The sequence below is a fragment of the Pezoporus flaviventris genome, unplaced genomic scaffold (assembly GCF_033815535.1).
Source record: "Pezoporus flaviventris isolate CSIRO_AGI_PZ_B2104156 unplaced genomic scaffold, CSIRO_AGI_Pfla_v1 ptg000070l, whole genome shotgun sequence".
NCBI classification, from domain to species: Eukaryota; Metazoa; Chordata; class Aves; order Psittaciformes; family Psittacidae; genus Pezoporus; species Pezoporus flaviventris.
This window is the reverse complement of record NW_026892618.1, coordinates 3351472-3377480: the sequence shown is the minus strand read 5'-3', so window position 1 is coordinate 3377480 and position 26009 is coordinate 3351472. Positions and strand designations below refer to the sequence as shown.

Below are 26009 nucleotides of genomic sequence, written 5' to 3'. Positions count from 1 at the left end.
ACACCTTCCACAGTAAAGGAATGCACCAAAAATATTTCAACCTTCCCTTCCAGTTCTTAAAAAAATATGCAACTGTAAGTCCTGAACTTGTGAAGTCAACAGATGCCCTTCTTTCCTAAACAGCCTATGCATCAAACCCCACAGGAGTACATGCAAGCAGAGGCAGGCATACACATCTGATGAATGAAAGCTCATGTGCTGCCAAGCACAGCGAGTCACAGATCCCAGGCAGAAACTCTCTCTTCCCCAAATACTATATTGTAATGGTACCGTTTATTATAAACCCAAATTTGGCTGGGACACCTCAATCCCCAATGTCACAGACTACAGAAGGTGTGCTCTGTCACACAAGTCTTCATCCCTGTAATAGCTGCTGCAGGTGCAGGACACGCCTCTCTCTTCCTCCTTCAAGGGCATATCCTGATGCAGGACCAGCGCCTTTTCTTGCAGAGTAGGCTGTTCAACCAGGATGGAAGAGAGATCTCTTATTCTATTTCTGGTAGGCACTTTCCCTTAAAGAGTTTGCTATAGGGAATTTAAAAAGTTGTTAGGTCAAGATGGGAAGACACATTTCCCCACAGCCGCATAAGAATCACCAGGATATATACAGCAGTTTCCACACTGCAGTTTACTTTTCCACTCTCTATTTGTTTTGAAGGCAAAGTTCCTGATTATCATAAGGAAAATACCATGTATGGCTGGCCATTATTTCTAATGATTGTTTTCCTGTATAATTTGACTGGGTTATTTTTCAAAACACATTTGCCCTGTTGCTGCTTACTTTAATACAGAAGTCCATTAAAGTTCTGCCACTGTGGGTAGGCTGCTGCAGCCTATAAATCCAATTTATTGTGTCCTAGTGTCAATCACTGGAATGTTATTGGACAATTCTCACTTCTCAACTAAGTGGTATATATGCAGAGCCCTGATATATCCAAGGATAAATTTAGCAATGGGGAGCATGCTGTTCAGAGGAAAACCCAGACTTCTGCAGCCCTATAGATGCCATTTGAAGTTAACAACTTCCATCAGCATCTGAGGAGCAGTCAAGGACTATGACTGTTCAAAGAGTTGCAGCTAATTAAAACTATCACAAAGACAGACAGAAAGAGAGGAAAAAAAAAAACAAAACTCCTTTGTTTTGAACAGTTCTTATATGTATAATTCCATTTGTAATTAAGATTTGTATTGGTTGTCAAAGGGCACTGTTGAAGTCTAAGCTATAAACAAAGCCTTTGTCTTCTTATTTCTTTGCAGCTTGTAGAAAGTTTATCTTTCATTTGTTTCACATTTCATTATTTAAAACAACATGAAACATATTTTTACATTTTGGAAAGCTGATGAACAAATGTGAACATAAATATTTATTTTTAATATAGGTGTTCTTGGTTGCTTTCAACTTCAAAATGTGTCAATCTCCCTTTAAGTATGAACATAAAATACTGAAAAGTATGTTTATTTTTGTTCCACTTAGAAATACTTTTGGACAACACACAAACTTGCAAAGTAGTGTTAGAGCTGGCAGACAAAGGAGCCAGGAGGGGGTAAAATTCTTTCTTTCATCTGACTAGCAAACTTTGGGAAAAGCATGCTACATGGCTGTATGTAAACTGGTACCATAGGTATCAAGCAGGAAAGTGCATTGGCAGCTTTCCTCTCTTTTACTGTTTAAACTATGAAAATGTACTCTGAGATCAGAACTCAGAAGAAATCCGCAATATTAATGTTGAGAATCAAGTAGCTAAAAATGAAAGCACTCTCTATGAGCAAGCTAGACTCCACTGAAGTCCCCAGAGCACAGTCCAACTGCTAACAGAAGGGCTGAAATAGGCTGAGATGTATTTTGTTGAATTACCTGTATGTATCTCTAAGGTGCCTTCCAACCCAAACCATTCTGTGATACTAAATTGATTCCAAGACTTGGGTTGGCAGTATTGTGGCAGTTATTCAGCAAGCATTCTTGAAATGGGTCCATTTGCTTCCAATTTCTATGCTTCTGTGAGAAGAACTACTGCTGATGCACTGGATGCACACACAACCATCCAGCACAGAGTAGAACATTACTGTGACCTAGCTGAATTTGCGGCACTGTGTTGCTTACCATTTCCATGGGTACCATTTGCTTTCTTCCCTTGGCTCAACTGGGGCTACTGCTGATGGCATCATTGTGAGCAGCAGATTGAGAGATTATCATGCAAAGGATTTCCCAGAAAATCACACTTCCTCTGACACTAGTAATACTAATAGTCCTACTGCTAAGGCTTTCCAGGAAGTAGCTACCACCTGTAATTTTTCTTCAAAGCTCATTATTCAGAGAAATCTACCTTCCCATGAGGAAGCTCACCATTCTCCTTGATATTCCCACCTAGTGCTGCCTAATTTAAAATTTCTCTTCAATACCTTTTGTAGTATATACAACATACAACAGTATTTAACAGCTTCACAGCTATTTAGTACACTTTGCACTATCCTAATACAGCCCTGGTGCAGGTTTTCTGGGGGACATGCAAGCGTTTCACCCCTTAAAGCACCTCAAAGAGGCATGTGACAGGCAGTGTGGGTCATGAAAAAGCCACAGCTTTACCTGGCTGTGAAGCTTTTACTCTCCTTGTTGTTTACACCCCTCTGGTAGTTGCAGACAGCTATATCATCTTCTCCCACACTTCCCAGTTGTCACTTAATGGAGCGATGCATATTTAGTTCAATTAATTTTGTTCCATAAATCAGTCCCTCCAGCTCCTTAATCATTTACTGACTGCTTAACAAATGCATTTGGATGGAGAGACACTAATGCTAGCAACAGCAAGACTTTTTAAGGGAAATAAAAGCTTTGTGTAGACAGACAAAGCCTGCCAATCTTGTACCCTTCACTTGGATGTTTTTTCCCCCAACAGAAAATCTATGCTAAAATATTTATCAGTCTGTAAAAAGATCATCATTGAATTTTTCTTGCAATTAGGGAAACACAAACAGTTAAAATAGAATAAAATATGTGCTTCATCTGAAACGTATTCTTGCTGTCAAAAAAGTAACAACAGGATAATTATTTTATTTGAACTAAAAATTGAAAATGAAGGTCTAGCTTTTTCTAAAATGGAAAAAAAAGATTTTAAAACTCAAATGGGAAGTGAAATAAAGCATTTTCAGGACTGAAAAATTGTTGTGGGAAAGTTCATCTATATAGATATTAAAATATGCACAATAATGCCAAAGAAGCAGTAAAATGTAACCTAGATTTTATGTTTAATGTTTCCTGTTTGTATTGTAATTTCTCAGGGAAAATAAAAGGGCTTTAGAGTACATAAAAGCGTGGTCAGGAAGCACCACAGGAGAGTTTTTTGGATTCTGTACAAAGGGGTACTGGTGAGCTGAAAGTGGGGCATAAATACTCAGCTAGAAAGGACTTCACTACTCCTTCAGACCATCTGCTGTCTGCCACAGACAACCCAAGTTCTATAACTGTATCATGTCCCATTTAAAGTGAAGCTAGCTTTCCTGCCGTCTCTCCTCGCTTCACTTGCTCTTGGCCTGTTGACCAATGACATCCTTCCAAAGTAAAACCTTGGTTTGGAATCTAAATTTATTTAGATTATTTGCAACCTAGCATAATTTACGTCAAGTTGTTCTTGGATCTCTGGCCCTTAGTTTAAAAGTCACTTCTTTGTGACTATTTATCTTTCTAAGAACTTTTAAAGAGCAACAACACAGGGATTTGTTTTGTTAGGTAAAACGTGGGGTTCCCGTGGGCTCTTCTTGTAACATAGTTTTTTCCTCAACCATCACAGTAGTACTTCCTCTGTACCTGTTCCAGTGTTGAATGTATGAAATAGCAGTCTTACAGGAATTGCCTCCAATTCTGTAGGACAGAAACAACTGCTTCTCCCACACAGTATCCTAGAGTATAATCTGATAATGACTAATGTAATTTGGATTCCTAACAGATCTCTTTAAAGGGTCTGCCAAAATGCAGGTTCATATCTGTCACTGTTGGCTTATATGGGAAATTCCAATTATTTCATTTTTGGTGGCAACAGCACAGCCGTACACATACTACATCCTTGGGATGCACACAGAGTACCAGAGGGAAGATGCAATTTGCAAAAACATAAGGGTGAAAGCTAATGAATACTACAGAAACAAGAGTATAATACAATGAGATTCGCCCTTGTGACAGAAAACTGATGCTCGGGGGCGGAGATACAAGAATTACCACTTAATTAAGAAGCAGATATAGTTATTTGCATGGTCCTGAAGGACTGGTAAGTCCTGGGAGAAAGACCATGCTCCAATACAACTGAAGATAATGATCCAGATCTTTAGTTGTGAGGACAGGTGATATTCCCCAGTTTTACCATATGTAAAGACAATGCATGGTTGAAGGTTTAAAATGCAAACTTTGAGACTGGCCTCCCCCCTTCTCAATCTTGCAAAGACTATAAAATGTGGGAATTGAAAAACCTTTGATAATGAATTAATTTGAAATAAATTGAACTGTTAAGACATCTGAGTTCCTCTGCTTTCACAAAGATTGGGGAGCTTTTAAACATTTTTCATTTGTAGCTATTTTACCACTGAGATGGAAGCTGTTTGGATCATTCATTTTTTGGACCATCTTTTCAAGCAAAAGCTCCGTCCTATGTAATAATAGATAAAAAGCAAAAGTGACATATGCATAATGTGTTCATTTTCGTTACTGTGATAATCTGCTTCATAAAGCCATATGAACAAGACACATTAATGTACATATTATTTTGTAAGTGTTTCTATTCATACCAAGTAGTCAAACATTTACTGGGCAAAATAAACCTGATGCACATTGGTATCTGTGTGTTCCAAATCTCTTGGAGCCACAGAGGAGTCTGCTGAAGAGAAGCAAGCCTCTATGCTTCTTGCTGAACTGGAGGCAGGCAACTGCCTGGAGACAAAGCAGTGAAGCTTGAAAAGCTTATACAGTTTTTCCCTAGTAGTCAAGTGGAGTTGAAGTACCAGGGTTATAAGAAATTACCTTCTGTAACATATCCTTTTGTTGACCTGGAAGATAATGCACATTCTTACATTGCTCAAAAGAAGACAGATGTAATGATCTTAAGCTCTAGAGGCAACACTTACATCCACCTGCCAGCAACAAACTAGTAAGTACTAAGCAGAATATATGTTGCTTAAACTTGCTCTGAAATGGGTCTCTTAAAACTATATTATTATAGGAAACTTTGATATCTGGGGAAATCTGTGTATGATTTTTGCTCTTTCTGAGATTCATTTCTAAATCCAGGGCTACAAAAAAGAAGTCGTATTTGTTCCTTTAACTCTATACTACATTTATTTTCCATTAAAAGTCTTTGGTTTCTGCTGTAAATCTGCCCGATACTGTATCTCTTTGATACAGGCAAAATCTTTCTAGAGGATTTTTTTAAACCCTGCTGTGAAACATGAAGGCCCTAACATTAAAGCTGTCAGACTCCCAAGTGAAAACAAAATAAAACCAAAAAAGGCAGAAGGGTGCTTACAGATGATTAGCCAAAATCTAAACCTAGTCCACACAAACAGCCAGCAAAAGAAGCAAAAAAAGGCTGCCCCGTTTGTGCTACGGAAGAAACCTCTGTCTTCTCAAAGAGAAACACCCCAAAGAGAAAGGCACTGGGCAAGCTCTGTAATCACAAAAGGGCCTTGGTTTTAAAAGCCTCTGGTACCCCCAGGCTGGGGCAGGTTTTCCAAAGCTTTCAGCAGAGCAGAGCAGGCCTACTTAATTAGCCCAGGTAAGTCACGCTTGGCACTATGCCTGAAAATACTGAGAGTCACGGGTGGTTAATGTTTCCACTAGCCAGCCGCACTTCCACACAGGGGTGTGTGTTAAAAACTCTGCTTCCACGTCTTCTCCAGCTGACTTGCTCTTTGGGGAAATTAAATTCCCCTCATCTGTTCCCTTATACTCCCTTTCTGCGCTGTCAAAACAAAGCACTAAGTAAAGCTGCAAGGCAATTTGGTAACACAATACAATTTCACCATGCGCAATATTGGTATCAGTGGTGAATCCTTAAACAGTTATTATGATATGGATAAGGAAGTCTGCCATGCGCATGCTAATCTGTGCTTTTGGAAGGCAGATCTGAGGCCGCCAGCCCATGGCATCCCCAGATGATGTCACGCCTTCCTGCCCTGCTGCCACTGCAGACAGGTCCCAAACAAGTACCCGAGGTGATGCCCTTCACGGGCAGCTCAGCTCCACTCTGCCATGTTGTAAATCTGCCCAAGTCTGGCTGGGGTCTCATGGGTAGGAAGCGACAGCAGCAAGAAGGTTGGACCCATAGGACAGCACAAAAGCATACTTACAAAAACAAAAATCCCACCAACTGTAAACCAACTCCCTAAAACAGAAAAAGGAATGAAAGAAAAGACTAAAGAGGAGGTAGAAATTATATTCACCAAATAGGGAAAAAAGTCACATACCTGAAGAAAATTCCAGACCTCCGCCATGCCTTGCATTCAGGTTTTCCCCTCAGCTCTCTCGGGAGCAAGGGACACACAGAAGACTCGAACCAAAGACCACCAGCCCTTTCACATGCTGGTGCACCTGGCTGAGAAGCTGGATCTGCCAGCCCTTTAGGGTGACTCATGCTTTCCCCCTGAGGCTGCACTGGGGACAATTTCAGCTTGGCTGTCTCAGCAGTATGCTCAAGAGTCTCCAAATGCCCTCATTTCAGTGAGATAACACAGCAACCTCTCTGAGCTAGAATTTGATTTTAGGGGTAGCTCTGTAGAAATGGAAGACTCCAAACTGTCTAAAAGAAACAGGGAATGCTCAGTCTCCAATATACTCTCACTTGCCCTACTTCTTCCCCCTTTCCCCAGACTCTCAAAGAAAATAATTTATTGATGACTCCTCCTAGAACTGCCAGGGAAGAGCAGGAATGCAAATGTTAAACATACAAACAAGGATTTGTAGAGGTAGAGGGTTTTTTTGAGACTGTAGTAGCTGTAGGGTAAAGGAAACGCCGTCAGCTTCCAAAGTTTTCTTGCTAGGTGGATCCATAGTTAAATAATTTGCTCAACAAATGAAACAATTAAAGGTTTCTAAGTTTTTAGGTAAGCACTTATTCTCATTCACTCAAGAAGTTAATGAGATATTTTGGCTAAATTATTAAATGATACTCCTGTAAAGCTATTACAAAATCTAAATTGAAAGTTGACTCTTACAATGCCACAGATACTGCAGATAAAGGACCCTCTCATATTGTTTTAGCATTATTTATTAAAACTTTATTAAAATTGCATCAACAATAGAATTTAGGCAGTTTCTATATAACTCTGCCTCTACTCAGTTTTCATTCACACTGAGCAGAACCTTCTTCTGCAAGTAATCAGAATCACTTACTTTTAGGAACTATATTGAAGAATACTTTTTTTCTGTCATGGCAGAAGACTTTAAAATTGCATTCACAGAAATTTCATTTAAGAATGAACTTTTGTCAGTCTTAGGCGTGGACTGGTGAAGAATCTTTTTTATTTTAGGATAAGAGGTTTTAAATTTTTCGCTCTACCATGGTATTTGAGTTTATTTGGAAGCATGTAAGTTATAAGCTGCTCTGAGGACCACATCTGGTCCTGGTGCCAGTGCAAGGCAATACTCCCCTGACAAGGCTGACTGTATCAGCAGTAAATGCATGGACTGATGGTGAGGAGTAAGCTGTGGAGTGGCACAGTTGTGGTTTCCATCCCCAACTTCCTGACAGGACGAAACCTAAACAAGCCCAGGGCTGAGACTGACAATAATGAATGCATCTCCCAGGAACAGAGGGGAAAAATGAGGTGCTCTCCAATGCACGATTGCTATGCATCACTGCTTACAACAGCTTGTGCAAATGCAGCCCAGCATGACTAGAAATGCCCAGGTTTTCTCATAGCTTCTGTTCTGGTCTAATATTGTAACTTGCTAGAGGTTCAACCATCACTCACTTTTCAAACTCGTCTCTCTGACCTACAGGTTTCAGTTAACAATCCTATTTGATGGGACAGGTTTGAATGTATTATAAAAGGAGGAAGAAGTAAGCCTCACAAAGTAGGATTTCTGAAATCAACATTGTCACAATTTCAGTCAAATTAAAACTTGTCCAACCTCAAGTAAGTCTGATCTTAAAACACAGAGAACAATAATGAAAGTAAAACCTGGCACCTACCCACTTCAGCCAAAGTCTTGATACATGACTCCACTGAGGCTTTCTGCGTTGGGTTTGGCCAGGTACAATTGTAAATTCTAAAAGCCGACTGCAGCAGCTGAATAAAAACAGGCTGGTGTGTCTGAAAACAAAAACATAAACATGGAATTTTACCCTTTAGAACTCCTCACAAATGCCCTTGGGTTTGACACAACGTAAACCACAGGCAAGGGGGTTTTAGCTTGTAGACTCAAGTTACAATTCCATTAAATTATCTTTGCTCTTTAGGACTGGAGGGAAGAGAAATCAATGCTGCACCTCTAAAAAAGCAAATCATGCAGTTTTTCCTGAGATTGCCACTGATACCAAGCAAACACAGTATAACGCAGAAGGACGGAGTCTTCCCAGTTCTCAGGTATGTGTCCCTTTTGTCATAGGACATGACATTTTTGTCATACAAAGATAGACCATTATACTGCAAGGATACCCCCCTCCAATGAATTCACAAGAGCCAGGAGTGACTATATTGAGCTGTCTACTGGTTCAGAACTGCAAGTGATATTAAGAGTAAGCATTTAAAGAGCATTTAAAGCTGCTAAAGAAATTAAAGAAGGATGCAAGCATACAGCATTCCTATCTGGATAGCAGATCATATCTCCTTAACAGTCTAAATTAAGATCTTTATCTGTGTCTCTTTTCCTTACCTGGAGGCTGGTGCTGTTATCTGAAAATGGCGAATTGAAGAAGCCACTCACAATGTTCATTACAGGCTCAGTGACATATTTCTCTAGAGATACGTCTGCATGTTTACGATCTGTGGTTGTGTTACAAACCTACAGGGAAGAAGGAGGAAACAATAAGATTTAGTTCTTTCAAATAAGCAAGCTTTCTTATTTTGTAATTTTTACAACACATGCAATATTTCTTCTTAATATGAAGCAAAATTATTTTTATACAAAAAAGCCTATCAGAGATAACTATCTTAGAGTTCAAGCTGTATTTGTGACAGCTTATCTTTCTTCTTGGAGGTCCACATTGTCTTTTGAATACCCTTCTCTTCTGAACTAGCTCTTTCTGGTTGGCTGTCTATTCTTTCCCACACCATGAAAAAATGATGCCCCTAAATCAGCACACTGCATGCCACTTACACATTTAGACAGATCTGTGAAGAAAATGGGTTTTCCTCCCATTGTGGGCTGGTTGGAAGAGGCCTTAGAGACAGATGAGACATAAAACCCTTAAGTTAGAAAGATTTCACGTAATGTTTAACTTCTCTACAAATTAATCACCACAAATGGGTGGCAAAGGTGAAGATCATTTGCAGGAAAAATGTTTATAAAAGAGGGAAATAAAGGAAACGGCATAGTCTACACTAACAGCCTTTAGAATTGTAAACTGTAGGACAGGCAGCATTACTTACGAAAGCCACATGGGGAAAATACAAAAAAAAAACTAAAAACAATGAAAGAAGAAAATGGATGGTACTGGGACAACTCTGGAGCACAAAATGATGATTAAATGGTGGAAAGGTATGGAAAGATTTGTACAGACACCCTTTGATACAACACTAAAAGTTTGCTGCTGCATAAAGATGTTGTGCTTAAAGACAGGAAAAACAGACTGGGGTGGATAGCATCCTTCAGTGTTTCTTTTATTCTTTTTAACATTCATGGACATCTATAGAGAGTCATGTTTACTTTGCAGTCAGGTTAAACAGCACTAAAAAGTCTACAGGGAGCTAAACATGGTGAAGAAAGGCAAGACTGAACAAATAAGAAGTACTATGGTCATACTACCTCCTCAACAGCCTTTAAATAAGCAAACCTATTCATGTTTAACAAGAAATTAAAGCTGTTCTCTCACCTATGCAAGCCACAGACTACTGTAATGTTCTAGAGAATCTACGCAAAAGCAGAATTTATTTTGTATATAGACTTCTGGGGTAGCCTTCTCATTATATTTAACACACAATCACAAGTCTGAGTGGTTCATACTTAGCATTATGTCAATTTATGGATGGGGATCTGAAGTCCAGAGAACCTGAGTGAATTGCTTAAGGTCACAGAGAAAAGTTAGTGACAGAAGCAGAAAGATAATCCACAGCACCTGAATCTCACACATGCTCTCTAATTACACACTGCTACTGTCACACTTGGACACTACTAGACAGCAATTTTACCAGACATGCTTTAAGGAAGGTTACTGACATGACATCCAAAAGCACCTATGTTCAGGAGAAGATACAGGAACACAAAAGCATTTTGAGTAGAACTCACAAGCATTGTCAGATGGTAGGCAGAGGAATAACCAAAGATAACTTTGAGACCTAGAGAAATGAGGCATCTTGAGGAGCTTTGCTTGTCTGCTTTTCTAAAATGTGTCAGATAAACAAGTCATGCCCCCACGTAGTGCATTTTTTATCACCCAGGAAAGGAAAGATTTTGGTCAGAGAAGCAACAGTGGCTAGACTGAAATAGCAGACTCTTCAGCCCTTCAGTTTTGTGAAGTGTGACACCAGCACATCCAGTGCTCATGGAGGTAAAAGATTCAGTTCATAAGACTTGGAAAAAAAGTAAATTAAAAAAAAAAACGTAGAACTAAAAAGCTCTTTAAGTTCTGCTTTTAATTAATCTACATGCCAGTTCTGGCTGGAATCAGTAGCTCTGAGGCTCAGCACTTGTGATCCCATTGGGAAGACAGGGAGCTGTGCAGTGCTAGCATGGTGAATTCAGAAATCGCCAAAACTAAATTCCAGAACACTTTTAAGCTTTCCTCTTTGCTTGCCTAAAAAGCAGAGCCATATGTGGGGATGCCACTCTGCTCCAACATCGGTCTGAAAAATTCCCAGCGCAGATGGAATTCGGAAATCCTTTCATTTGTTCTTATCCCTCTGCCCTTTGGGGACTCAAAGATGTTTCCCTGTGGAAGAAAAACCCTGAAATGCATGAAATGGAGATGAGGATTGAGAAAGCAATGTTAAAAAAAACTCTTAAGAGGCTTTGGGACTGAAACTCACATGAATAATACTTCAAAAATTCTGCAGAGGAAGCCAGGATGACTTTACAGCTGTCAGATCCTGGCTCTTGCTTTAATCCTGCTCAGACTACAGCTGCTGATTTACAGACCAGGCCACACACAGGAAAGGGAAGCCTTTCCTTCAGCAGCACCCACTTTGCTTAGTGCAACGCTTTAAGACACACACGGGAGAAAGTAGGTTGGCAGAAACTGCAGAAAGAGGGTGTCTTTGAAAGCGCGACTGCTTTTGGCAAACTGAATTTATACATGAATCCGCCTCATGCCTGCTTTGCAATGTATCACATTGTTGAAAAATCATGACAGTTGGGGACTAAATGTTTCCTTCCTCAATCCAGAACGAGATTTTTAAAAAATGTTACTTCTTTTTTTATTATTTTTTCTTATTAAGACAGGAAGGTATCCAACCTGAGGATAACACTCTCGTCTTTCACCTTAGTGCTCTCTAATAACAATCTCAAAGCTCACAAACTCACCCACTGACAGGCATTTGTAGCAGCTGAAAGGAAAGCATTTCCCCTTCCCCCATGCAAAAGCATCCCTTTTAGCTCAGTGGAACACAGAGGATCAAAGGGCTCTTTTTCTAAATGCTTTGAAAGCTATTGTAACACCTTTCAGGAGGCTGACAGCATTCTAGCTGTCCTGATAGCTACATAAGGCTGATGTATTTATAACACCCAGGCTCTGCCTGGGCCCCAGATAAACCAAACCTGAACAAATACACCAAATAACCTGGAAGATATGGCTACCCACAGGGACCTGGCTGAAGAGCATGACAGGCCAGAGCACTTCTGACATCCTCTTTTAGTTCTTTCAGCCATTAACCAAGAAATTAGAAGAACTAATTAGGCATCTTCCCTCAGGGCTTTGTAGGAAAGCAAAATAAACCTTCATTTTGCCATTCAGTGCCAACAGCACATGCACACAAAACCCAGCATTAGTAATAGACTCGCTCTTCACCTCTGAAGACCTGGGGTCAAATGTCTCTTATGACAAGGGTATATGAAAACAAGCTTAGTGGTCACTAGCATCAGGACAACTCTACATCATTTAGGCACAGGCAGTTTGTCTTCAGGCACATGAAAGAAACTGTGAACAGAGCTCTCTTTCTACATGTCTGCTTCTAGCCTAAGGGCAAATAAAATTGGTCACGTTCAAGGGCTTAGGGAGAGTAGTCTGGAGAGTCAGGGCCAGGACACATCAGGAAAGGGAAACCCAGAAAAGGGAAATAAACAGGAGAAAATACTTCTTAGGGTAAAATCAGCAAGATTAAAAAGGAGAATCCCCTTCCAAAGAGATCTCTGATCTTAGTTTACCAATGGGCTTGGTTTGTCCAGGTCCTTCACTGTAGAACACAATCACAGAGACAAGACAAACAGCAGGAAAACAGGGTTTGTAGAGGTCTCATTATTGCTGAAAATGGCTGCCACCAAAAAAATGAGAGCACAGACATTCTTGTCTTACATCAACCAATTATAAGATTTCTGTTTCATAGAGAATGGACAGGTAGCAGTGCCTATCATACAGCATAAATTTTTCCACTGATTCCTTTTTTGCCCATAATGCATGGTATTTTCTCCCAATAGGTTTCAAAGAAATTGTTTTGTGGCATGCTATTACTTTGGCTAAATGTCCTCTGCAGGACTCAGTTGCTATTATTTTACCTTTTAAAATCTATTTCAACAAAATGAAGAACACAAGGAGTGAGAACTTAAGGATTATAAAATGTGAGGGACCGTGGACTGGGAAAAGATAGACATACACTATGACAACATGCTCTGTAACATCTTCGAAATACCGACCAGCATCAAGGATCAGATACAGTCTACCAGCCACGAAAAACCTGTGGTTCTACTTCTTGATCAGAAAGAGCAACTCCATCAGCTGGCACTAATATTAGGCTCTTACAAGAACCATTAACCTCCTATAAAAGGATATGTAATGTAAGCTGCAATCATTATGTCACACTAGCTTCCTTTCATGGCTCTACTATCGTATTTTATCCTTCTGGAAGGCATAAGATTTCCTTTGCTTTCTGCCTCCAAAATACCAGGGAATGGAAGTGTAACTCAGCTTCTGATTGAAACTTCATTCAAGAAATACTGACACCATGAAGCTCACTAGGGTCCACAGGAGCTGAATGCCTACAGTACCAACTGTGCTGTGTCACCTTGCAGCCTATAGTTTATACACAAACTGGCACTCTGAAAGACCACAGCTCTACACCTGCCTTACTCATCAGCAGTGAGAATGTATTGATAGTATAATAGGAGACAAAACCAGGCCAAAGTTAGATTAAAGAAGGAACATTAGCTGAAGAACTTCTTGATCCCCAATCCTCTGTAAAGCAAGAAGATTACAGATACGGTGTTTTTACTTTCAGTCACCACCATGACTAGTAACATATGCTCCCAGAAGACATACACAGACTCCCAATCCTGTACATACAGCCATTTTATTTTTCTGGAAGAGAAAAGAGCATGTGTTCCAAGATGCCCTTTAAGAAAGAGAAAACTGATAGCAATTTGCAGATTAAATGATGATAAATAACATTGAAATGACCATTTGTTAAAAGAAACACCACCAAACAAAGAAACCACACAAAAATAGAACACCCATACCTATTGTGCTGCTGACTTTAACAAAAATAGTTCATAAAATAAAAGAAGTTCACACAAAAAAGTTATTGCCAGTTCAGTTGACACCCATGACTATACCATAATATTTTTTAACACCTCATGAAGCTTACCCTTGCCATATCAACAAGGAAGTTCTCAAATAATTTCCAAATATGGTTACTGGCATATATTTCTTTCATTTCCACTTCAGTGTCCACATAACAGTGGTTAACAAAATTAACATATGCAATTTTCACCTGCAGGAAGAGCAAAAACACAGACAATATGAAACAGAACAGTAAAAACCACTGACATGATGTTTCCTATCTGCAAGAAGACTGAGCAATAAAGGTAATCCTTCAAGTACTAACACTAATACCAGTAACAATGTGTACGTTCAGTTTGAAAGATACAAGGAGAAGCACAGCAGCAAATACATTAGCGTACCTACTGAGAGAACACATGAAGAAAAATAGGTGGTTTTGCAAACATTCTTACTCAACAACAACCTTCCCCCCCCCAAGAAACCCAGAATAAATCTGACATTTAAATGATATTAAAGACTGCAAGGGCCTGGCTCCAAAGCCAGGAACTGTCAAAATGCAGGACACCCCTGCATTTGCTGGTTGATTGCTGTGGGTTGATGCCTTGTGACAGGCTTGCCAAATATATATAAAAAAATGTCTTTAGCATTAGAGCTCCAATCCCTATATTCCCACAATCCTAACGCAGTGCTTGTATTCAGGATGGGTGTAACTCGGATCTAAATGGGAAAGAAAGGCTATGCAGTGCTGGGACTGCAGCAATAGCAGCACAAGGCTTAGTAGAGAAATGCAGCCTCACTCCTCTCCTGCATTAGAAATCTGCATGTGCACATCATAAAAATAAATATCCAGTGCCTGAAATGTATGAATTAAATATAAACATACACAGATAGACTGAAAATTTCATGTCACGGTCAAAGGAAAGGACACAGTTGCATGGGTTTAACGCAATCAGGAGAAAACCCATGTCAGGCTTTTAGGTTTAATTTGAGCTTTTATTAATTAGCATCTGCTGAAAGTAATGCTAGAAGGAGCTTCTGAGCAAAGCAAACATTTTTCTTTTCAAGAAAAGAATCAGTTGATGACAATGGGACTTTTTCATGGAGTCTTTACTCCTGCAGGCCTCAGTTCTGTTGATATGAGCCACATTTTTCCACCAGATAGCTGCAGAAATCTGTCTGACTGATACACAGGGCCTGAGCAAGCCTCCTGCAAAGCCTGTGAAAAGATTTCTGTTGATTACGTCCAGTTTGGTGCAAACAAACACCCCACTTCTGATGAGCATCAGATATCACATTCCCACTGAGGATGACCTGTAGCAGCTGCAGAATTGGGCCTCAATATACAGTGAATAAAAACATTTGCTGGACTGCAAATGAGCTTAATAAAATGAGAAATCACCTAAAACTCCCGCTGACTTCAGCATGGCCAGAGTGTTACCCATCATTTCCAACAAATTCAGGCAGTGGCAAAACGGTGGCTTGACAAACCACTTGGCTGAGTCTTCCTAACTAGAAGTTACCAGGGCAATAGATTCTGACAGTGACTGGACAAACCCAGGACAACAAAACAAGGTGCCTGCCCCAAAAAGCTGACAATCAATGCCTGAGGGACAAGGAGCTTTCTGTTTCAGAAAATACTGGCTATCCTTCCTCATTTATTCACCTTAACAACCACCACCTGTTCGTAGCCTGTCTCCTGTGCAAATCTTCAACCTGTCAGTATATTAGAAACAACAAAATATTTTCTGAGTTTATAGAAATGATAAGTTTGCTTCCTCATTCAATGAATCTTACCTCAGGTATGCAGTCATCATGGGTCACTACTCTCACTATATCATCCAGTGGCAGGAGTGAATTGCACTTGATCTCTGTGTATACATTTTTTCCTTCCGTACAAGCAGCTAGCAATTCCACTAGAGTGATGTGATATGCTAAGGGTCCACTCTCATCTGCTCGATCTCGCTCCGAACACATCATTTGGAGTAGGACTGGAAATGATGCTCTGTCATTGTAGAATATCAACACATCTTCACCGCCATTTATCAGCTGAAAAAGATAATCCCAAACTTTTAAGAACCCTACATTTGCAGTCATTTTGGACTCTGTGATCTTGAAGGCCTTTTCCAACCTTAATCATTCTATGATTTTCTTGATTTCTTATTTTGTTGTACTTTTAAGCATGCAAAAGTCTGTCTAGCTAAAACAAAAATAATCCAGTGTTACTCTGGTGTGATTTACCAAATGCACGTCAAAACAATATCCAAAGCAAACTTCTCTTATCTACATAACTGCAAATCTGGAATAACTCACCAAGGAATAAGCTAATGCAAGGCAAATTTGAATTTTAATTTCTATGTAGCTCTGTGTTTACCTAAGACAGCATGCCATCCTTATTATTCCTACTATCTCAATGTTTGTTTGAAGGTAATTAATTACTCTCACCTCCTATTGTGAGGCCAGGATGCGTTATTATCCCTGCTTTATAGATTGGGACTTGAGGTGCAGAGAGATTAAATGTTCTGTGCTACCTCACACAAAAAGCCTGTGGCTCACGCAGAATTTAACCAGCCTTTTCTGTGCCCTTGCTCAGCATGGGAAACAAAGGACGATTCTCCCCAACCTATGCAAATTTCACAGATGGGTCGTGACATTGTCAGTGTCATGCCACCACTTCCATTTAACAGAAAACTGGTGTATGTGATAAATATTTGATCTTGCTACAAGTGCCTTGCTGATCTCAGGAGGATCCAGAGTGGAAGTGGATGCTGGCAGCCCATCTCAGCAGATCTCACAGAGAAGCTGTGCGCTAACCCTGTTCTGAACCGCCCATACACTGAATATACCTACTGCCAGTGCTGCTCTGGGAGCTGGAGTGGAGCTGGGACAGTAAAGTAGTTCTGTCTTCTCTCCATCACTTCCCTTTTAAGCATAATGCACACTCAATGTGGGTGAAAATAAAATCCCATAAACCCTTCCTGGTAACGAATACACCTTGGCAGCACAAACAGCCATACGTATTTTGTGAGTAAGGCACTTGACATATCCAAGTCTGTGTGTGACATGAAATCCTAGGCTACTGAATTCAAGGGCAGAAATAAAGGCTAGTCAAAATGGGAAAGCAGCAAGAGCAGGAACAAAAATTAGTCTCCCACAATGAAAAGTCAAGAAACATTTAATTACATTTTCCAGGGTTTCAACATTTCAAATTTTGAATGTACAAACTCTCTGATTGTGTTCTCCCTTTTTCTGCACATTTTGGCATTGACAACTGGATGGGGTGAATCATGAATTCAGTCTTTCCTGCAATTCCTATTTCTCATTTATCTTTAGGTTTCTAAAATGTTTCTACTCTTGACTTTTCAAAACAGACATTTTCTGGACAACCCACAGTACAAAAAAATAGGTTTTAAAAGGACAAGCGCTTGGGAATGATGAAGGAGACAACACAAGGACCCATATACCATTAATCTCATTGCCCTCCGTGACAAAAAAAAAATGTATTTTAACATATCAAGTCAAACTGATCCCTCATCCTCTCATGTACCTATTGTTGATGTATGAGGAGGAAATACCAGGAGAGAATGAATGTGGAACACAATCCTGCATGCCATGCTTGCTACATATTGACTGTGAGGAACCACAAACTGAAGCAGATGATGTTGCATCAGTACAAGAAGAGCTAAGGGGGACAAAGTAATCATCATAAATGCAAGGACAGAAGATGGTGTCATCCTCTTTCCCCAAGTTATTCACTTTTAAACGTGATTTACAAAGGAAATTGTAACTCCCAATTGACCCAATTGGGAGAAAACAATGCCCCTTTAAAAGCAGAAAAGCAAAACAAATATCCAACATCATTCAAAGTTCTCACTGAGCCTCACAAGCTCAGTAATAGGGGGGAAAACCAAAAACCCACAACAACCCAAAAACCCAGCAGCATTTTCTTCCACTAAAGTATATTTTCAACAAGACCTTTATGGAAGTATAATGAAGGTTGGTCAGTGTTGGAGCAGCTGTTGATGCTCTGCGATGTATCACTCTAGAATATATAGATAATAGAAAACTCTGCTGCCACATTGATCGATTTCAAAAGTAAATTCTGCTTTCCCTTTTGTAATAATGCTTGCACTGATAGGCAGCATTCCTCCAGGAACCTCAAAGCATGCTTGTAATGAGAAAAAGTGCCCTACGGAACCTTTCAGGTTTGTAAACATCATTACTAGCAGACATGGGGACCAAGGATATGAGAACAAGTGAATAAGCCAGATTGGAAATGTTCAATGTATTTTATGAAACTACTCTTTGGCAATGGTGTTCCTTCATCTGCATGCACTTTCTAAAACACGTAAATATGATCAGTTTATCCCTTACCCTCAGTAAACAGGAATAACCTATAATATACTTCCTGTAGGTAAAAACAAAACACAGGAGTAGTTGAGACAATTTTATCCTCATACTCTGTCTTGTCTTGTGGTAAATTGCTTACATGTCCCATCTGGAGGCATAAAAGAAGTTACACCTCTTGTTTAAGGTCACAAAGTACATCTCAGTTGTCTACTGAGAAACTGTCCTGATTCCATGCCAAGTTCCAACCATTTGGCTACACTGTCCCCTTTATGTTGGACTGCTGTTTAAGTGCCATTCAAATTTCCCTGTTAGCACCCTTTTCTAACAAATCTTAATTACCTGTAACCTCCTACATATTTTTAAAGCAGATCACCATCTTACCTTCTTTCATCATAGCAAGGGTGCTCCCTGCCCCCAGCAAATTCCTGCAGACCTCGTGATGTAAATGCCACATCCAAGTTCATTTCAATTTTCATCATGCAGTCATCTTAGAAATGTATTATGACAATTTATCTCTGTGCTATTATAGGTTAGTAACAAAATGTATTGAAATTGAGAAAAATCTAAAAATTTTGATTGATGAGAAAGTAAAAACCTACAAGAAGCTGTGGTGGAAGGGGAAAAATCTAAAAGCACAAAGGCATAAGAACTGTTTGAATTATGTAAATCAAAGACTTGTAATTGATATTGCATGTTCAAACACTTCAGTCAAATTGAAAAGGTTGAGGTAGATTCCATTAAAGGTTACCCATGTAGGCTGAAGCTTTATTTTCTTAATTAGAAGTTTTTCCTCTTTGTTGCTGTGGAACAAAATTCCAGCAGAGTTTGGTTTTGTTCCTGCCACAACCAGAGTTTCTCTCTGTTTCCTTTGTGAAGAAATACGAAAAAAAATCAAGAAACCCAACAAAAGATAAAGAAAAATGTTCCCTGGACTCTGATCCTACCTGGACTTTTCACCATATTCAATTTTACCCACTTTTTAATCTCCTTGAGCTGCTACCAGAATTACAGTTAAACGCACGAGTGTCTGCAAGTTGAAGACTTCATTTATCATGCACGCTATGTATCAAACCCAAATTGCAAAGAAATCAATCAGGTATTTTCCCAGCAACTTCATTGGCATAAAGATTTGCCCACAAACCACTCTGTAGAACTTATTGGGTGAGATTCTGAATCTAGCTAAGCTTTAACTAGCTAGAATAGCTCTACTGACCCTCACAGAAATACTCTGCAACAAAAGAAACAAAACAGAAACTAGTACCTAGAATTTTTACATGATTATGTGCTAAAAAGATGGTCTGTAACACTATTTAGACGAATCTGTAGAGCTAGGAGCCTCTTCTATGGCAAAACCATGCCACAGTATGGCAAGTCTGGTGCATAAATGGTATCCTAAATTACGGTACAGGAAAATGAAGGTTTATGTAACTCTGAGATTTCCATGCTACATCATCTACAAATAGACATCTCTGTATCACCATGCTAACACTCATGTTTTCTTTCTAGTAGTTATACAGATGGCCTTACAAAATTAGATTGAGCTCCAAAAAATGTCTGCTAAAATATTCATTATTTGTGATACCGCTTAAAATTCTAAAGCGATGATGCCATTATATCCCATTGGTATCAAGAGCAGAAAAAGCAGCCTCAAAATACTAGTGTGTTAAAAAGACATCCACTAGTGATTAACATATGAACCCTTCACTTACCTCTGTCATTACCATGTCCTGGCATTTTTTCACATATTTGCCATCTGCTTTCACAATGGTCTGCAGGAAACGCAAGTACTCCACATGACGGCCGTGGGTCTCAATGCAGTGTACAAAGTGCTGCACCACTCTTTCACTAATTTCATTACACAGAAGGTAATTATTCATGAAGATGTGCCTCATGGTTTCAGCTTCCAGGAGCTGAACAGATTAAAATCAAAACAGCCTTATAAGAAGAGCAGATTTGTTTGGAGATTGAAAGATTCAGAGGATTCTAGACTAGAGAAAGGCACATTGGTAAAGACAAAATGCAGAAGTCCAATATGCATCAGCCCAGGAATTAAGCAGTGACCTTGGGGCCTAGCTTTCATTTATGATGGGATTTCACCACACTTTTTTATGTGTATAAAATGGTCCTAAAGTGGACCTTTTTGTGCCTTAACAGAATTTGTGCCCATTTGGAACATGAAGACATGCATATACACACATGACGCTGCTTGAGCACTCTATAGGGACTTAAGTATGCAAGACAACTGAGACCACATTCATCCCACTCATCATCAAACTTCTCATTGAGGTAACCCAGAAAGATGATCAGCTACCTCTAGCTCCCTCTATGGTCCACAGAGGCGGGCATTTCCAGCAGGTAAATCATTGCACATGCAGTCTGATCACTCTGAAAGAACATCTCTTTCCACATCAAATACAGAGGGAACCTAAGGCTGTGTTTCTATCGATGGGTAGCACAGTACAAGAGAAACAGATCTGTAGCAAGAAAGGATGCTGCTGGGGACTCAGCATCCAGACTTTATGCATTCTTAGAGATTTTGCTTCAATGTTGTTCTAGTTTGGTCCCTTGGACTAAAGCTTATGAGGGTCAGGTTTGCTCCCAGGGTACACCTTTCTGTATAGCATCCTCTGAAAGGAATCCCCACCAAGTTTGCTCCACAATGTGAACAAAAGCACAATAACTGGGATGATCAGAAGATCAACTTCAAAAGAACAGAAATGCAAGTGCAATTATACTTGGCACTCAAGTTAAGCATCAGTGTTATACAGGACGGAGTCCGGGTATTAATCCCCACTGTGGTCAGCTCAGTGCCTTTCACTAACTTCACGAAAAAAAAAAAAAGCATAAATAAAAATTAACAGAACAAATGCTTCCTAATGTAGGCAGACCCAAAGTCTACAACCTTAATAAACTCTTTCTAATAAAAGCATGTTTTGCTCAGTAGATCTACCATTGAGCGAGGTGTCATTCTATACGACTATATCTGTAAACACACACATACATATATACACAAAGAGATCAAGACAAAGAGATTTACAATAAAGACAATGATTTCATAAAAGATCAAATTTTAAACTAGTTGCCTCAAATGGAAGCATCATCATCAAAACCCTATGGGTCTGATTCAGCTGTCACGCAAGCTTCATGACAGTATCATCACAGCATCTTCTACCTTGACTGTGAGTCAGGGTGAATAAGATCAGAGTCAAACCACATGATGTGATGATGTGACACTTATTCATAGATACCTCCAGTAAACTCCACAGATAATATGGTTTACACTTTTAAAATGACAACATTAAAAACAATGACATAAAGAGCAACAGTAACAGAGAAGAAACAAGGACAGAGGAGTGAAGGCAGAGAGGGCATAATCTAATGGAATTACTTATTTAGCACTGTAATTTTTCAACAAGTCCGAATTAATTTACTTCTAGTTATAATATTCTCCTTAAAATAAAAAACTTACCCCTGGAGTTAAGAACAAGTTGAGATTTTTGTGGAGGAGAACTTGATTCTGAGGATTTCCTCGACAGAAATTCTGAAGAAAAGTGTGGGCTAGATTCATAATTTCATTCATCTTTTCATCGCTCTGCAGAGAGAAAAGACAAACGAAATCAGACGGGCATACCTAACCATACTTGTTAAAACGACACTAGGTGAATTCAGACAGGAACAAACCAATTTTCCTGAGCCTTTATAGGACAGGAATTCCCTCTTTGGCAAAAGAAACTGGTGTAGTTTTCTTCAGAGGCCATTAGTGACTGTACCTTACTCTAAATTGACTTGACCATAGGGAGCCACGGGTACAAGCAACAACTCTAAGTAAGATCTCCTCATGCATGGTTATCATTTCCTAGCTTAAAAAATTGCTAAGTGACTTGAATTAAATAAATAAAAAAAAAAAAAAACACCTCTCTAGCCTGCACTGATTTTAAGCTTTTGAAAGTTTAGCTTTTATATAGCCACATATCGAAACAGATAGATGTATGTGTGCTTGTGTGTGTACACCTACATGAATATGTATGTTTATACACACTCCTACACAAATACGTATCTAGTTTCATCCCCATTTTATCTTCCTCTCATGTAGTATTCTAACTATGATTTAATGAACCACCTATATGGACAAACACTATTTTACTGAATGCAGCTGAACCCAGTGTCTGTCTCATAACATTAGTATGTAACACTCAGGAAAATGTAGCCCAGAAGAGCTTTATCTCCTCTCAATGCTTTCGACAAGATCTAGAAAGATGTGGTCTTTTAAAGGCTATCTTTTAAAGGTCCTTCATTTGTATGTCCAATGCCAATAAATGAGTGCAAAATCACATTATCTTCCGAAAAGCTTACAAGGACCACTAGGTTAGAAGCCTCCACCACAATAAAAAAATAATTATTTCAGACTTGATCCTTGAAAGCTTTTTGCCCGTTTTGTGCACCTATGAGAGCACTCACATCAGCACCCAACCGTGGAATTCAGGTACCCTGCCAGAAGTTCCATTAAATCAGTACTTCTTACTGTGCAGTGACTTGCAGATCTAAGGTTTGCCTGATTCAGGACTGGGAGGATAGCTCAGTGGCATCCAGGTACATGAGGCAGTAAACATTAAATTCTTAACAAAACCCGTTCTATGCAGACAGCCATATTTAAACCTAGGCCCAAACCCATTATTCTTAAGGCAGAAAATGGCATCATTATCTCATGTTTGTACCGTAGTTGCCTGAATTCAGTTAAAAAAATATTCACATTGATTCTTGGGCCACTTGAGGCCTTGCCCTTTATCGAGTTCATGTTCTTTAGCACTAGAATTATGAGAATAACCTTTTCATAGGGTATCTGCAGAAGGTCCAAGACTACCAAGTGGGCACCCATATTTTTCAGCAATCGCTGCTGTTGATTCCGAGATTTTTTATTCTGAACACAAAGTTTGCTGAGTCGAATCAAAATCTATAAATAAACAAACAAACAAACAAACAAATAAGCATGGAAGGAAACAAAGAAGCAGTCATATTGCAAAACTAAACAAAAATTCATTCTTTTAAAATAGTTAATCTAGTTATCAAGCAAGCATGTGAAGTTTCTTAGCAGATATACCAACCTCTTTAACAATATTGTAGTTATTGCTTTTGTTGCTGTCTATCTGGGGTTTTTTGGTCCCATCCTGTATTGGACTCAAAATATTTGATTCCTATAACAAAGAACACACAACAAGTGAAGATGCCCTGCAATTTCCTCTACATGAACTAATTATATGTAATAACAGCAAGTGAAGAAGTGTTACAGCACTTCATAGGGAACAGACTTATCACATAATAAAAATATTCATTCATTCTTTATCCACTGGCCCATGAGGTCACAATCAAGTCCTTCCTTTGTTTCAAATTCCCAACATAATTTGAGGCAATTACTCTATGTGTACATGCTTCTGATCCCCCTAAAAAAGAATACATTCCTAAATCATGGAATAGATATCCAAGGAAATTCAATACTATGAGAATAGGGACAATAAGTATATTTCAATAGCACCACTCCTTCAAAAAATCTCAACTACAGCTAGAAAGATTACAAAGTCTCTGTATGTGAACATTAGAAAGTCTGGAGAAAGAGCTTAAGATGATCTCTGTAATTAAGATGAATAGGTGGAGTTCTCAGCAGTACAGGAACAAGTAGCACATGGAAAGTGGAGATGTTCCTCCCATGAAGAGGACGCTTCTGTCCTCATCTCTGGATGAGGCAGGAAAGGATTTAAAAGCAAATGAGAACCTTATGTTGTTAAACTGCAACATCCAGTCATGATGCTGTATGCTCTGGGCCTTGGCTCTTAGAAAGCCCCAGCTGGGTATGATAAATAAGAGAAATCAAGTCAGCAAGTAACTGCCAACACCCACGCACCTTTCCATGCATATCTCAGTCAAAACATGGAAGAGCATCCACACAACTACTGTCACTTAGAATACTGGCAGTGTTTTGTTTTGTTTTGTTTTCTCCTGCCAGCTATGGGAAGCCTTTCTTAACTGGAAATACAAAGAACTGAAAGATTGGACTTTGGATGCTGAAATTAAGCATGTAGAAAAACTGCAGCAGACCTTGTGATTGCCTCACAGTATAACCACAAGGATATAAACCAGTGTAATAGCATGAAAAAAAGAAGAAACAGGTGCACTTCTGAGTTTCATCGTGTCCTCAAACTTCCTACTGTTTTAGAGAAGAAAATTATGCTAAACCACACACGTGCACGCCAGTCTGAATGTTTATACATCTTGAAACCTCTCTCTGAACTTTCTTAGCTGATGGTGAAGATGAAGGGTTCTATAAATCCCAGCTGGTCTTAATTTCCAATGGGGCAAGAACAGCTGCACCACTTGGCCATGGAAGCTGTTTATAACAGTGTCAGCACTGCTGTTCAGCATGGTCATGTTGATCTATGCAACAACAGTGGATTTTATTTGTTTAGGTTTGTTAGTATGCATACTGCCTTCTCTTTCGCTGTTTGAATCAATACTTTGGAAGGAGTTTCAGGCTTTTTGCTATAATTAACCACCTTCCTCTGTTCTGGGACTGTGGATTAACCAAGATTAATTTACCTGTTACTTTTACCAGCATTCTTCCTCAATCAGTGTAGTTTTATAATCCATGTGAACTATATGTCTTTTCTGGAAGCACTGACCAGCATTAAACTGCTGAATCTATCCTTTCTCTTAACAAAATAAAAGCCTGTTTATTGAACCCATAAGAGCATGCCAGCGACGTAGTTATCAAGAGATGATCACACCACTGGGATACCAGAGATACTCAGTTGCACATCTTGCCTTGTTAAGCCCCATGACAGACATTCTCTCTGACACTTTTCCATAGGGGACAGGAAGGCATAGACATCACAGCAAGAAAGGTTCTCTTCTGAGCACCCCACCTTTAGGAAATAGTATTTTCTGAAGACTATTTCCTTTATTCGTAAAATTCCCAGAATATCACTGTGCGCATAGTCACAGGAACCTTTCTTTCTAGCCCCAAAAATGGAGCCTCAGATTCCAGCACTGAGTCCAAGCGGTTCCCAGCCGCTGAAACAGTCTCACTCATCCCAGCAGGAGAGCTGTGGACAGCACTGGACAGTGTCACGCTAGCACAGTTTTGCCTTCTGCAGCCTGTGTTTACTTACCAGGGGAAAGAGGGGCAGTCTCAGAAATTCCAGTTCACAATCTCAACTTATAGGTGACGTTTAAGGCGCTTGTTCAAACAGCCCCAGAACCAAAGCAAACTGCCACAGACCAGAAAAGAGGAGAGCAAGGGAACACCAGGTGCTTGAGGGTGCAGAAAGTTTATACAACTTTAAAGGTTGCTGAACTTTCTCAGTGGATGGTGAAGATGAGAAGCTCCATAAATGCCACAGCACTATATTTCAGCTCCACCTGAGAGTTCTTTCACAAAGACTGTCTGTTTCTCCTCCTCATATCTGTGCTTCTGGTGCTACAGGACAACAAGAGCCACACTTTCCATGGGCTGTGGTATCTATACAGACTCATAACATCTTTACACTAGAGATAACCAAGTAAACAGGCTTTATCTGCTTTTTCCTTCTCAAGGCAAGCTCAGTTGTGTGACATCAATTTCAGCATTTCTTCCTAATCCTCTATGGTATCTAACATGTCTGACCTAACTCCAAGCACTGCTTCCTGTAATTCTGATCTCCAGTTCTTATGAAGAAGATCCTGCATGGATGGATGTAGGCTTCATTGTTCTTCCTGTGGAAAACTCCAGATACTTAATTTTTCTACAAATACCATTTCTGGAGTCAAATGATTGCAAAAAAA

The 26009-nt window shown here is 39.5% G+C and overlaps 1 protein-coding gene across 4 annotated transcripts in view; it reads right to left on the bottom strand.

Annotated features, from left to right (window-relative positions):
- ITPR2 (inositol 1,4,5-trisphosphate receptor type 2) overlaps window positions 1-26009 on the bottom strand; it is a 255174-nt gene that overhangs the window by 120383 nt on the left and 108782 nt on the right. For all 4 annotated transcript variants that reach the window (XR_009746719.1, XM_061472136.1, XM_061472137.1 and 1 more), the window contains 8 exons: window positions 23300-23389; window positions 23023-23148; window positions 21667-21789; window positions 19907-20107; window positions 15645-15896; window positions 13936-14061; window positions 8858-8986; window positions 8175-8295 (listed from right to left, as the gene is read on the bottom strand). Coding sequence is in view for 3 of the 4 variants with exons in the window: in XM_061472136.1 (XP_061328120.1) it covers window positions 8175-8295; window positions 8858-8986; window positions 13936-14061; window positions 15645-15896; window positions 19907-20107; window positions 21667-21789; window positions 23023-23148; window positions 23300-23389 (1168 nt within the window). In the remaining variant the exon portion in view is untranslated. The remainder of the gene's footprint in view (window positions 1-8174; window positions 8296-8857; window positions 8987-13935; window positions 14062-15644; window positions 15897-19906; window positions 20108-21666; window positions 21790-23022; window positions 23149-23299; window positions 23390-26009) is intronic.